The following is a 14569-nucleotide window of genomic DNA, read 5'->3' as shown; positions in this document are numbered from 1 at the left end:
GTAACTGTTCGAAGATTTTGATCAGCGGGGGGGGGGGGGGGTTAGATCTAAAGTGACCGGTAGTTTTTATTTGGAACATCAGCGACACCTCCCTTTATGAAGAGGGCACACAAAATATTCAGTTTTTCCATTCCTCAAGCAATAAACATTCCCGGATGGAGAAATAAAAAAAATTGTGAAGGCTTCACCAATTAGGGTTTTCCACACATTGAAGGGCAAAGCCAGGGAGAGATCATGGGGAACCATCCGAGGATGACGCTTTTTTTCATGTAGTGAGCACATCGGCGACGCCTGAGGCAGAGATTGGTTTAACATCAAATGTGGTTGTATTGGTGGGGTTCTTTGTGAGATGAGTCATAGAGACGTCGTTGGGGGTGTTTGGTCCAAAAATTACTGGAGATAATGACCTGCAGTTGTGAAGTGGAAGTTTAAGATAGTCATGTTGGTTGCATCAGAATAGCAGGTACCAATGACTAAAAGCTTTGCCAATAGGCCATGGTCCTCAATTTCACCTTCAAGAGACGTTATCACTGTGCAGAAAAGTTTAGGGTGGGGGAAAACAAGAGGTAACTCAAGGGACCTTAAAACGAATTTTGTATGTACGTTGAACTTCTTTCTCACCGTACGCAGCCAACCATGCTAATTGTAGATGCGGGGAAAGGACAACAAGATCTCCGTTCACAAGCCGTTCCTTGACGTACGGGTGAATAGACTCCTCCGCGGAGAGTTTTGAATCGAGGCTTAGTCTCGTGGCGTGGTGCTGGAGGCACAACTGGGAGTTAAATTCTTTGAGAAATAAAAATGCAAGGTGCAAATGGTTTGTCATTATATGACCCTTTTCAACTGATGTGTTTTGTGTGCAAAAAAAACACTGGGCAGTGCGTGACATGGAAAAGATGTAAATACATGAAAATAAAGTATTTTCTTTTACATAAAAATAGCCACACATATCACTAATACATACTACACATAGCGGTCTCAACGCATAGTATTTTGATTGCTATTACAATTTAAAGATATCGATTCACACAAGAATTATATTTTGCCCAGTACTGTCCACTATTTATGACACACCCGCGCAGACTGTGAAATGTTGGTTTAGTTTTAATTCACCCTCCGTATACTACCACCGATTTTTAGCAACCAAACAGCAAGATAGTACCGCAATAAAATATTCTACTTGCCAAAAAGCTGTCGTGTACAATTTCCAATTTGCCGTGCAAAAGTTTATTTTTTTTGGATAAGACAACTTCATGCCTTGAAAAGGAGATTCGAGTACTACTTTCGTTCTCTAAAACAATTGCTTTATTAGGCATTTCAGCTCAGGATGCATCTCCGCTCTTCACACAACAAGAAACATACACATTAACATATCTACGTTATCACCTAAAACAAGCCAACAAATTCTACTAGGAATCGGGGCTTCCTCATTAGATCAAGCCGACGCATATGCAAGATGCAAATAGCGGCAATGAACAAAATGAGGTATGTGATGATAAATAAATCATAACTTCACATTACCCTGCTCTCTGCGATGCTTAATGCAGCAAAGCAAAGCGGGTGCCTTGGGATTTTAAACCCTTGTGCCACCCAGAGCACCCGCTGTCACTCAAAGCCCCTAAACTATGCAGCTGAGAAAATAATTGCATTCATCACTTCCCAATTCAACTTGCCTTGAGGTATAAGTTAGCCTAAACCTTCCACGTTGCCCGTTTACAATAGCATCATTGCACTGTAGAAAGTTACTATCAATTTAAAGAGCACCCTGCTGAGGCATGCAAATGTGCACGCTTGGAATTACATCGAAAGAAAGAGCAGCACATGGATTTGGACAACCATAACGTACAGGTTAACAGACATTGTATTAATTGCTAAGAAAGGTAAGCAGACTTGGGCGGCACACACGAATGGAAGGGATGATGATGGCCAGTGGGCGAGGCTGACGAACAGAGTGGCAGCCAAAGGAGGAAACATGTCCGAGCGGTAGAGCACCGTGGAAATGGAGTGACCAGGTCAGCTCATGTGCTGTTGGTAGATGGACTGTGCCTTGGTAAGACCGCGAGAGATGGCGATTGGCTTGGGAAGACCTTCATTCACCAGTGGACTGATCACGGCTGCTGATGATGGAGAATTATGCGTGACAACTGACTGCAGTCCACCACTTTATAATGCAGCATTCGCAATCGTCGCCCCCAACTGGCAGACCGATGCCCATTTGCAGGCCAGGTACTGATTCACCTTGTGCCAATAGGGACTGCTGCCACTGGGGGTGCCCTTTAAAAAGTTTGAGATAAGATGTGCTATGAAGTGCTCAAATGCCCAGGCATATAGGGCACTATATGAAAAATGTATAATTACATTGAGCCTTATAATATATATATATAAAAACGAATACATGAAAATATGAAGGAAATGTTAAAAAATGGCCACGTAATAAAATACTATGATTTCAAGGTTATTAATATAAATTAAAAACTGTGAATGTTTATGAAAAAATAAGAATAGGTTTTACCCTTTCTGGCAATAAAACAGGTGTTAAGATGTTCAAACACCAAATAGACACATTTTGCAAGGAATCAAGTTCGCATTAACCACACGTACTTGTGGTGAACATGCAAACAAACATGCTCTGACGGTACTGGCAAAACAGGTCCCATTTTGTGAACGTTTAATTGAAACGTTACATAACGGCAGGGTACAGCAGCTTCAGAGGGAAGTTTAAATTAGAGTGTTGTTTTTGGGCTTTAAAAACAATCGAAGCTTGCATCCAATGTGAAGAGAGTATTGAGCTCGTCTGTCTTCTTTCTCCTCTCTGCTAGGCACAATGAGTCGACATCATTCAGTGCTGGAAGCGATTGCCCAAAGAAAGAAACGGAATAAAATACCGTTCCTTTCACGGTAGGGATGCAGGAGAGGGAATGCTGGGTCACGAACAACTGGCACATTTCAGTTGCGCCTCATAAGGGCAAGACCATTCTAAACTGTACATAACCTAGCCAATGCTCGCACGAGTGTTCTATGTGATAACACTGGACACGGAGAAAAAAACGAGTAAACAAATCTTAGAAATGCGACGCAATCATTTGAGTCATACAAAACAAAACCCATCTCTGTTGTGAACGTAAATATCATTCGGCATTGACAGCTGTTCTTTTTACCCCTGTGGCATTTCTGGCATTGTGCCTTCCTAACGACCAAGCAGTCTCTTGTTACAACTCGGTTGTTCGAGAGTTCTTTCAAGTGTCAGGATGGGCATGATAGCACACTTACGAATTCCGTTCCACATTTAGAAGAAGGCTTTTCCCTTCCACTCTGAGTCGGAACGAGGCCTCCCGAGGGTATGTCTGCAAGCGGTAAACAATGGGCAGAATTAGTCACTGCAGGGCATCTGTGGACCATTCATATCACACTCAGACAATGAATAACAAACACAATATGCCATAAAGCAAATTGGAAACGCTAATAAAATTATGCATAATTAACTACTTGGACTTTAAGTGCTACCATGAAGAATATTGGCTTTCATTAAATAATTAGGTGGATGTTGGTCCAGGTACGCTTGGCAAGTTACCTCTGCCGTGTGTCAACCAGCAATCACACTTTTAATTAAAGCCAATGCCCCGATTGACCACAATTAATTTTACAACATTTATAAATGTCAAAGTATTTAAATGCAGTCCATTACCTGGTACGTGTTTTAATGAAACCACATTCTAAAGGAGCAGAGTATACAATGCTTAATGCCGCTATTATTTAAAGCATTTTGGTTAGTTTAACCAGTGACACGACGTGAATACGTGGCCAAGTTGGGTATGTGTCATTTAGAATAAATCCTGGTGCTAATCCACATTAAAATCCCCAAGATTTTGATCTTAAAAAGGTCACACTCGTTGCTGAATACATAACAACAGCGAGGAATTATCTCACCAAAGTCAATATAAACGACAAGGAAAGTGTTTCAATTTCCCATTGGAGGCTTACACTTGATAATGCACGCCGGCATTTTGTAACCTTGTCTTTCTGAGTCCTGCCGTTATATATATATGTATGTGTAGATGTGACAGGTATCCCATGGGACTTAAGTGAAAATAACCATTAAATTGGTGGATTTCAAAACCGCCAGACGGAAATCGTGATGGATAGATGATCAAGGATTTAACCGGCCGTAAATAAGAGAAAATGTGAAAGGGGACATCTGCTGTTCGCTAGGAAGTTCTATTCTGAGCTATTGTATATTAAATAATATGCAAAATCCGTCCTTATGTGCCATCGTTCAAAGCTTAATACAGATGTGCATAAAAAAAGCATTTTCAGTTTTATTTGGTATATTAAACTATTTTCCATTTAGAAAGTCCTCATGGTGAAGCATATTTTTGATTGCTCAATCAAATATATTTTTTCATCTGCTGCATGGTAGTATTGCAAAGAAGAGAGTTTAAACCTGATAATAAATAAATATGGGATTGAATTGTATTCCACCGAGGTGGAACATACCGCTTTATTTTCGCAACGGTAAAATCTTAACGTCCCACTGTCACCCGTGAACCACAGCGGAACCTTTGCAGGCTTGCAAAATCGTAAATGAATCATCTTTGAAACTGAAGCATACAGCCCAGATAATTTCAAGGTCATTTTATCACAAAGTACATAAGATAATGAGCTAATGTTAAGGCTGATGTTTTTTTTCCTTCCATAAATGCCGGGTTACATTAGCATTTTTAATAGCTGCAAAGATACACGTGCCTTTTCATAATCCTGCTATCTATAAATTCTGCAAATTCAGCACCGAGGATATCTTGGTTATCACATTTTCATACAATGAACTTTACCTGGTGGAATGATCCTGTCAAGCACAAAAAATATTGCATTCGAGTCAAGCTGTTTGCAGAATGAGCTATATATCTAGAGGCATTGCAATAGAGATATATGTTCAATCTCATATATGGTAGTCTAACAAGTACAAAAACCTATCACTTTTTGAAAGCACATACATATAATATCATAAAATGAAGTAATCATAATACAGTGCTGGTAATAATAATTTACAGACATTTGTTTCTCTAACACCTTATTTAAATAAAAAATAAACACTGCTAAATGTGTAAATATGTATTGAAAAATGTTATGCTTGTCATTGCAAAGCTATATTTTAAAATTATTTCAGAGAACGGGCACAGTTGAACAGGAAAATCACCATTAAAAAAAGAGTACATTCATTAAAAACACACAAAGCTCTTTTTGAAAGCCACAGCTTGCGGAAGGCCTCCTGAAGCTACATTGGTGATGGGGTTGCTTGACCATACTTCACCTTGCTGATCAGTGGGGGTTGGTCAAGAGGTGGGGGGTTGGGCAGCGGCAATTCAAATACCACTTAAGCTAAGGTTTGGAATTGAACTCAGGTCGCCGGGTCCATGACAGTGCGCTAACCACTGTGCGCCACTGTTCCCACAAATTCCGCCGACTCAACCTCTGCCTCCCCACTTATCCAACACACCATACTCTTTGGTTTTTTCGGTAAAGTCACGTAGGTAAAAAAAATTACATTAATTAAATCACGACGTTTCGGGCGCAACACAAGCGTCCTTCTTCAGGTGGGGACAACTTAGGCAAAGCACACCGCTTACGTGTGTGCGCTTAAGTGTGTGTGTAAGTGTGTGCGACACACTTATTTTAGGGTATATTTTAATACAATTCAGAGCCCTTTTGTCAATCCAGTGCTGGATAAAGTTATCTCTCATGCAATTTAAAACGACATTTTTTTTCTATTAACAGGTAAGGCCCACTGAGCTACATAACTCATTTTCAGAAGCGACCTGGCCACAAATGATTGTTCAACGAAGTGGCTTATCACGTGTACATTCAAAGCAGCCAAATACTCTGAATGTACGTTTCTAAATCTGTAGAAAAAAAAAGAAAGACGCAGAGAAAAATCCACGCGACCACGGGGATAATAGGCATGATCCAAATATACAGCAGGCATCAGGGTCGGGGATCGAACCCACGCCCTCGTGTAGACCAGGCAAGGTAGTTAGCATCTCGCCACCGTGGTGGTGGAGGTCATCTGACTACGCTTCACCATGTGAGTCAGCATGGTTGATAGAGGCGATGAAGGAGTAGGGGTGGGGGCTGAATCGTTTGAGATAAACACTCGCTGCTGAAGTTCGCTGTTACCAGGAATTGAACTCAGGTCAGCCTTGTTTATACCGCAGTCTACTCTCCAAGAGCAATTTTTATCTCTATAAATATCGAGGGCCAAAGTTGCGTACGAATTGAGGGTGGCAAAACTATATCTGGTTTCTAAAGAAGCTCCACACGATGAGGTCAAGTCCCCGAGCTTGATGCTGAAACATGTGCAGCTCCATATAAAATCTCATTAAGGCTCGCAACAAAATTCTGGTCACTCCTGGACGCTACTTTCATCATGCTACGTCAAGTATGTTTACAAATTGCCACTCTAAAAACAACACTAATGTGGCCAAATTTGGAATACCTTGTCATATGATGAGTGGAGGCACCCAGCTCCGACTCCCACTGCACTTGATATAATTTATTATGAAAACGGGTTGATTGATGATACAGCACTCACAATTTCACAATAGCCACTATGTACCATGGTTGTTATCCACGTGAGCTTCACTCAACGACTCCTTCAGCTCGTGTTGAGAACTCTACAACACTGAGTTTTGTCTCAGCCACAATCTACTCAACCACCACACTTGCAAGTCAAGGCATGTCTCTTTCTGCTTCTTTCCACGCACGACTCGACTTTGGAATTCCCTCCCGCAACGGTGATACAAACTACGGATGTGTCCTTTCCGTTAAAAGATAGGTTGACAAAGCTCGTACGTAGATTGACATGTAAATATAGATTTGTTCCTAACAGCTAAATTTTGACAGTAAAATTGTAAAAGTCGCATTGTGCGGTTAAGACTGAAATGTCCTAAAAAAATGTCGTGATAGGTCGTGATGCTGAGTTGCTGGCCGTTTAAAATTAAAATTATCAGTATGCAAACGCGCTCAGCATGACTGCATCTGAGTAAACATCAACAAAATATCTGCAAAATCACAACACAGCTTGTAAAAATAAAAAAACACACGTACATATAATGAGCTTGGAAGTTTACCATCATTTCAATGGGGGTGTAAAAGAGGGGTCAAGCATGGTGTTGTGTATGACAAGAGGGAGTGATCACAATCTTTATTCCACGGGGAGTGCCTGGGTAATAGCTCGTGTGTCAAGACAAGCTCCAAATCAGTGATGATGGAGTGCTTTATTCCAGCCACTGCCACATCGAGGTCTTTGCCGTAATTGTGCATGTTATTTGTCAATTTAAAAATATGCATCGTATGGTTGATTTGAAATGATAGCATCCCTTGTTTTTTTAATACTCATCATGAAGAGATGCACTAAAATATGCCCCCAAATCTCAACGTAAATCCACGCTTAAAATAGACTCGCACAACATTTGCAAATGTTACAGCTAGAAATATTCCCAATAAACTGGCAGTGTGCGGTATATATTTAAGTACTTCGTTGTTGTGTGATGTCCATGTGCCCTGCTGCCCTGACTGTCTTGTTAATCTTCTTGATACTGCATGAACATGTATATGACATTTGTATAAACATACCCTGTTATGTTGTATTTAAATAATATATCACATGACACCTTGGATGCGCTTGTAAACGGAATGTTCCATCTCAAGGGATTCATATTCATCATCCATGGCCAATCCACTACTTTCCAAAGCTGCCACCACCATCTCTCGCAGCCCTGCGATGTAATAATCCACTTAGCACCTGAACACATACAGGTTTCATCACTCCATCTCCTAGATGGATTATCCAGGTAAAAAATGTTTTGAAATTGTATTTTTTTCCCATATTATAATGGTAACACTGTACCAGTAGCAGCACATTGGGACCCACGGATAAAACCGCTTTACAAATGTGAATTATTATTAATTCCACATTCCAATGGCAGGAATAGGTCCATCGAAAAGTCCACAAAAATGACTGTCGTTGGCTTCCCACCTCGTGCTGCAGATTTGTCGAGTGAGCTAAAGGGCTAAGTTGACCATGGCTGGGCTGTGAACTCACAATCTCATAATTTCAAGGGTGTTGGTGCTATCAATTCAGTCGGCCAACAACCCTGTCCTGTAGTGTGACGTTGCGTAACGGTTGGGCATACACAACCTCAGCAGGGAGCACAACACAGTCAATGTTAAATAAACTTTAAACAAAACCATAAATATGCAACCTATATGAGCTGGGATAGAAATCAGATTTTTTTATCTAACACGCAATCAGCTCCAGTACTCTAGCTCTCACTCCTGCGTGAGTGAGGAATAGCTGCAACGTTCGTCGCTTACTTGCACAAATATTTGCAATTTGTCCAGCAGCCTCCAGCTTTTGCTGGCAGTTTATTGGCATGACGATGAGAGCTTAGCTTGGGAGCAAAGCACCCTGCAACATTCCTCCCCCCCCGTGCCACGGGGCGAAATTGAGCAGCATCTGGTAAGACGAACACGGTTAAGTTAATTTAATGCCAAGGCCCAGGCATATACAAAACAAAGAAACTATAGAGTACCATTGGAACCTCATTTGCCAGTAAAAAATATGATAATTGTTTTTTTACCCTTCTACCTGGCAACAAAACTGACACCTTTTTTACAAGGAGTCATGTTTGCATAGACCACAATACCTGCGGTCATAATGCAAACAAAAAACATAACTCTGATAATGTGCACTGTCCTTGAAGTTGATTGGTCCACACCCGAGACAGCTTTCCTTAGAGCCTAGTCTCACATGGTGTTGGACCAGATGACGCCAAAAGGCGCACAACTCAAAGACAATGCACCATCAGAGTATGAGAGCTCGGGGTAGGCATTTACACCATTGGAACCTCATTTGCAAGTAAAAAATATGAGGAAACAAAAGAAAAAACATGACTCCTTGTAAAAAAGGTGTCAGTTTTGTTGCCAGATAGAAGGGTAAAAAACCAATTATCAAACTATAGAGTACACTCCGAATGTGCCATTCACTGCAGTAATTACGGCGGCGGTCTTTGAATAACTCGTGACATTTGTAACAAGTAAATAAGTGCATGCGATGACAATTGATTAGGAGGTGAAGCGAATAATTCAGCTCGTGTGCAGGGTGCTGGATGGATGATTACAAAGCAGGATCGCGAGAGATGGTGACGTTTGAGGAGGTCTTCATCCAGCGGTGGATTGATGATGGCTTATGTTGATGATGATGAATATGACATATTGCCATTACTCCCTATCAACAATGGCCGTCTCTAATTCAAACTCTTTCTTTTCAGACATCAGTACAAGACAGCAGCTTGGTACAACAGCGCAGGGTTATAGCTGGCCAATTCGTAGAAATCCCTCAAACAAGAAGCCACACACATTGTGTGCAGTCACCAGGAATATCGGCAGACAAGAAGTCAAGGAACTCAATCTTGGGAAACAGCACCCCCCCCCCCACTCCCGTTTATTAATTGCCCGTGAATCTTACACGTTTTAATCATGCTCACGGCCAAGGAAGTGTAATCTAATTATAGCTCTTACTTAAGGATTTTTGGTAGGTTAGACACCAATTGCCAGAGGTGTGGACTCGAGTCATGTGACTTGGACTCGAGTCAGACTCGAGTCATGAATTTGATGACTTGCGACTCGACTTGGACTTGCATAACAATGACTTTGTCCCACCTCTGCCAATTGCAATGCATCTTCCCACCAACGACTTGATGCTCGTCTCAATAAGTGTAGTATTTGAGGAAACAAAAGAGAAAAAAACGCTATACACACGCGCGCTAATCTCGGTACACACACACATAATGACGTAATTATACAAATAAAGGAAATTATATTTCCGATTAATTACATTCAAATATAATTCTTCATGTAAAGCAAACTCGCTGTGGACTGAGGTATCGGCGGACATGCAAAAAGGTTGGATAAGTGAACATCTACAGGAAGTACTGGGTCTAGTTACACCACAAATACTACTCTGGATGTGTGCGAGTTACATAAACTTGTACTGTTGTGAGGTGACCAAGAGATGACAGCACAGCAACGGAAGCTTGCATCCATCTGTGTGGAACTTTCAGTGTCTTTCTCTCGTTCGATACGAGTACTTTAGTTTTCCTCCCATGAGTCACAGGATGCTCAATGGAATTGGACAAACATCGCAATGCATGATCCTCCTAAAGATATCGTCTTAAGACTCTGCGAGGACTTCTTCGGCTAAAGGGCATTACCGTCGTCTTAATTTATTATAACAAAATCAGAATGCAATCGCCGTGTAATATCTTGCGCGTACATTGTATATGTCGTTTAGGACTCTGCACGTGTGTTTTACTTTATCTCAGTTTGTACTATTTAGGAACGGCTTTTAAGAGATCATAGTGTTACTCAGAAATGATTTATCGTGGTTTAACGACGTGTATTGCGATGTTCGTGCTCTCACTCATAGGACGCATAAATGAACTCAAGCCTGGCAATTTCTGAAGCGTGAAGGTTAATAAAACAGACGTGGATTTTGATACGTGCATTTTACTGCTCTGCGTCGCTCATCCAGTTAAAGTGACAGAGGGAGGTTAAAAATATAGCAAGGCTATTTTCATTGTCATAAGTGACCACTCACCGTAGTGGTGGTTAACCGGGCCTGAGTTCATAGCATGATGGATGAGTTTTTGTATGAATGTTGATCCAAACACAACATGTGATCCATAATACACAATATTTTCCATAAATCAGTATTAGCTGCAGAATGTTCAAACTTACCATTTTATAATCAATCTATATTACGATGGTCTGATGTTAATAAACACAATAATTGGCCATGTTTAATACACACAATTAAAACGATTCTAAGTTTGACAAGAAAAAAATGTTACACAAATTGTGGGTCGCAGTCGTCTGCAATGGAACAAATCTCGCCCATCCCAGAGAACGTGAAGTCGTTAAGAATGAAGGCGTTCAGGCCTAACCTGTTTTGGCCATCTGAGCTTTCAGAAGCCCAAAGAGTAGATCCTGAACAGCGTTTCACGTTGTGTCAGTTGGAATATATTACAGTTTTTTTTAAACGTGTCAAGAAGTCATCAAAACCATTGACAAATGTGTTACAACGTTGCATTATTCAAACGCAGCCAGTCACACAATGACAGACGACATGAAGCATGTGTTAAGTCCTTGGCGTGTGCATGCCGAGATACGCAATAGAAATGCAAAGGGGTCTTTGATACGATGCAAGGTTGCATCGATGGACCTCGTAAAAGTTGCATTGGAGTGGCACTTTCGTGTTCGTTCACTGCTGGGATTTGAAGGCACCAAAGTCAAGTCACATCATTTCTAAGTTCTCTAGAACATTAAATATATTTCAGGAAAACAAAAAGGGTCCCTGCTGAAAAACAATGGTGGCATTTTGCCAGCCATTTGTTTGAGGAAGCCTCACTCTACTGATGAGAGTAAATTTCGAACGCCGGTCCAGAGTTTGCTTGCTTTGAACCAATGCTGCTCGAAGATTTATTCCCAGAAGGCCGTGTTACCGACAGCTTTTGTAAAAAAATACTCTTGTTTTTTTCATGCGGAGAGACAAACACGGGAAGAAGGCATTATTTATTTTGTCATTCGCATTCTCCCCAACCGCAGCTCAACGAAGATGTGTGTACTAAAAGATAGGTCAAATAATCACAAGCTAATATTGTTACTGTAGTTAGTTTTTGTTTAAGTCAATTTGTGAGACAACTAAAATATTGTTTTATTTTAAAACATTTAACAGAATGGCATAGTTTGGATGGAACACGTTAAAATACATTCCCATGTAAAATCGAGAGAATACCATGACAACTTCCCATCACTGATTATGTTCTATCGGTTTGATTAAACAATCCCGAGTTCAAAATAATAATACGGCATAGCAACTCACAGAACAATCTATCTTTTTTATCGCTCTTCAAAGACATTATCTTGAAAATACTCGCAGCACAATAAGAGGTCACGACATTGTTATTTTATAAATAAAGTAATTATTATGCCATACCAGCCTGGGAGCATACAGAACCCGGAGAGCAGCTAACGTTTGTGCTGAGATTTTTTCCCCTCTCCCCAATAAAAATCAACCCCCAGTGATCGGACATGCCATGCACAGTCCCACGCGGGGGACATGTTAAGTATTTCAAGCTTAGTTTCTACCATGTCCCACAGCAATCCATTACTCCCCAGAGAGACTCCCTCAGTCCTGACCTCTGGCCATTCTGAATTTACCCTCTTGTGGCTTTGCTTCGAGTGACCTCCTCCAGGAAATTGTTACAACATAACATTAGTCTGCAAGGCAGGTCTGTTTTGCTTTTGACACCCGTATCTTAAAATGCACTGTTGATTCATCAAGTCAACAGCGCACGCTGACCGTTCACAATTGCACAGAAATAAAATGCAACGCTATGGTGAACTTGCCAATTGTATTCTCCAAACCATTTGGTTGGCTCCAGACTATTAATAACAACGGTACACCACCACCATCACCAGCAGCAGAGTTAGCTATGATTAATTCATGTTCTGAGGCTAGCCGGCCAATAGAAAAAAATATATATATAGTTACAGTAGTCACAATAGTGAAACACTTTCACACGATTTACAATTAAGCCATTGCCCTCAGTGTGAAATATGCTATGAATCTTTTTGTCTGTTAGGTCCTCCTGTGCGAATGACTGCTCTAATGATGCGGCAATGGGGATGGACATTGCAGTGAACATCACCACCCAAGGCTTGAGAAGCAGCCAGACCCTGCACTCATTATAGTCATGCACACATTTTTTTTTGCTTGGCTTGGCTGTCCCATTGTAAAGGATGAAACAAACAGAGAAAATTAAACTGGCAGTGTAAAACACCGCAACTTAATGCTCCTGAAATGTGATGATAATAAAATTCAACCAACAAAGTTCAATATGGTTAACGAGCAAATCCAAATTACAGCTCTCCTTTCCGTTGTCTTAATGCCGGCACGTTAATAACATTACATGCAATGATAAAAATTTTGGATGACCAACCAAAGTGTTTCCACGAAAGCGTCATAAATATTCTTCAATATTGATTCTAATTTGACGTTCATTTTTTATACTGATGAGCCAACAAAAAGGGTGACGCGTGCAATTTATGATGCAACACACATGCCTCAAGATGTCTCTCAGAGTGAATCTCGAGTTTCTGAGGTCCAAACTGGTAGCTAAATTAGAAACAGGGAAGGCTGAGCCATCTGAATCAAGGCAGGACTTAATGACTCCATGGCTTTCCTTTATTCTTAACCAATGATCTGCAAAAATAGCTATTTGCCGATGCTACAGACTTCCTCATTATTTGCACAAATCAAAGGCAAACCTGAGCACGTACAAAGCAGTGCCGCCTGTGCATTTGATTTTGAAGGCGCAACGATACATCACAAAATAGGCCATGCCGCTAATTCATCGTAACTTAGAAGGTTGGTTAAGTTTGTCAAGTAAGAAAACATTTCTTCATTGCACAATTTGTATGCATGTATTTAATTATATGAATTATTTTAATGAGCATACAAACCAACATTCATCAATGCAGATCTTCACATAAAAACTAAGATATGTACTCTTAGTTCTTTCGGTAAATTCACGCAGGTAAAAAATGAAATTAAAATTAATAAAAATAAAACAATAAAATCACGACGTTTCAGAGGCAACACAAGTCTCCGTCATCAGGTGGGACCGTCACAGCCAGATTTGTTGCATCACTTGAGACTTGTGTTGCCTCCGAAACGTCGTGATTTTATTGTTTTATTTTTTATTAATTTTAATTTCATTTTTTACCTACGTGACTTTACCGAAAGAACTAAGAGTATGAATCCTTGCAGTCACGAAAGCTTCAAATCTAGAAACAAAGATATGCTTTTTGTCAACCAGCCTACTTGGCTTTCCAAAGCAATATTATCAACGGCATGTGTTTAAGCCAGCAAATTCTGGACCCGTCTCAACCTTCTGGGCCTCAACAGCAGTCAGGCTTGTTAAATAAATGTTGCTGGATCAACAAATGTCATTGGTAAGTGCATTACATATCAACTACAAGACCCCGTTCGATGCATGTGTTCGGCGATGCTCATAGATATGTGCACCTTTTTTTTGCATCTTTCTCCTGCAGTGCTTGAATGTCGGCCGAATCAAGTTGATAAATTGCCCTTGCTGCACGGGCGAAAAGGTACGGTCACTTTATCAGCACAAAACACTGAGGCTAGCTACCCATCTGGCACCAGGACACGACCACAAGGAGGATGGATGGCACGTTCGATGTTAACAAAAATAATGTAAAAATTTAATTAGTATTGTTTAAACAAGATGTGACCTCATAAATAGGCAAATAACTGTTTCACTCAGACAGATATTCCTGTGAGAAACGAAACAGTGGTTTTATAACAGGTATGCGTATTCCTTCATTCAGTAGGATATGTGTTTGTTTTTAAGAATTTTATTTTTGGCACCTGCCTTTAACTATTCTTAGACATGGAGCAAGGTCACCATGCAGCATGGCGGAGTTCTAA

At 40.6% G+C, this 14569-nt stretch overlaps 1 protein-coding gene across 6 annotated transcripts in view; it reads right to left on the bottom strand.

Annotated features, from left to right (window-relative positions):
- LOC144931507 (disintegrin and metalloproteinase domain-containing protein 12-like) overlaps window positions 1–14569 on the bottom strand; it is a 162731-nt gene that overhangs the window by 133946 nt on the left and 14216 nt on the right. For all 6 annotated transcript variants that reach the window (XR_013636574.1, XM_078855435.1, XM_078855437.1 and 3 more), the window contains exon 3: window positions 3271–3344. Coding sequence is in view for 5 of the 6 variants with exons in the window: in XM_078855435.1 (XP_078711561.1) it covers window positions 3271–3344 (74 nt within the window). In the remaining variant the exon portion in view is untranslated. The remainder of the gene's footprint in view (window positions 1–3270; window positions 3345–14569) is intronic.

The sequence above is a fragment of the Lampetra fluviatilis genome, chromosome 4 (assembly GCF_964198595.1).
Source record: "Lampetra fluviatilis chromosome 4, kcLamFluv1.1, whole genome shotgun sequence".
In the NCBI taxonomy this organism is placed as follows: domain Eukaryota; kingdom Metazoa; phylum Chordata; class Hyperoartia; order Petromyzontiformes; family Petromyzontidae; genus Lampetra; species Lampetra fluviatilis.
The sequence above is the reverse complement of the archived record's forward strand: the minus strand, read 5'-3'. Positions and strand labels throughout refer to the sequence as shown.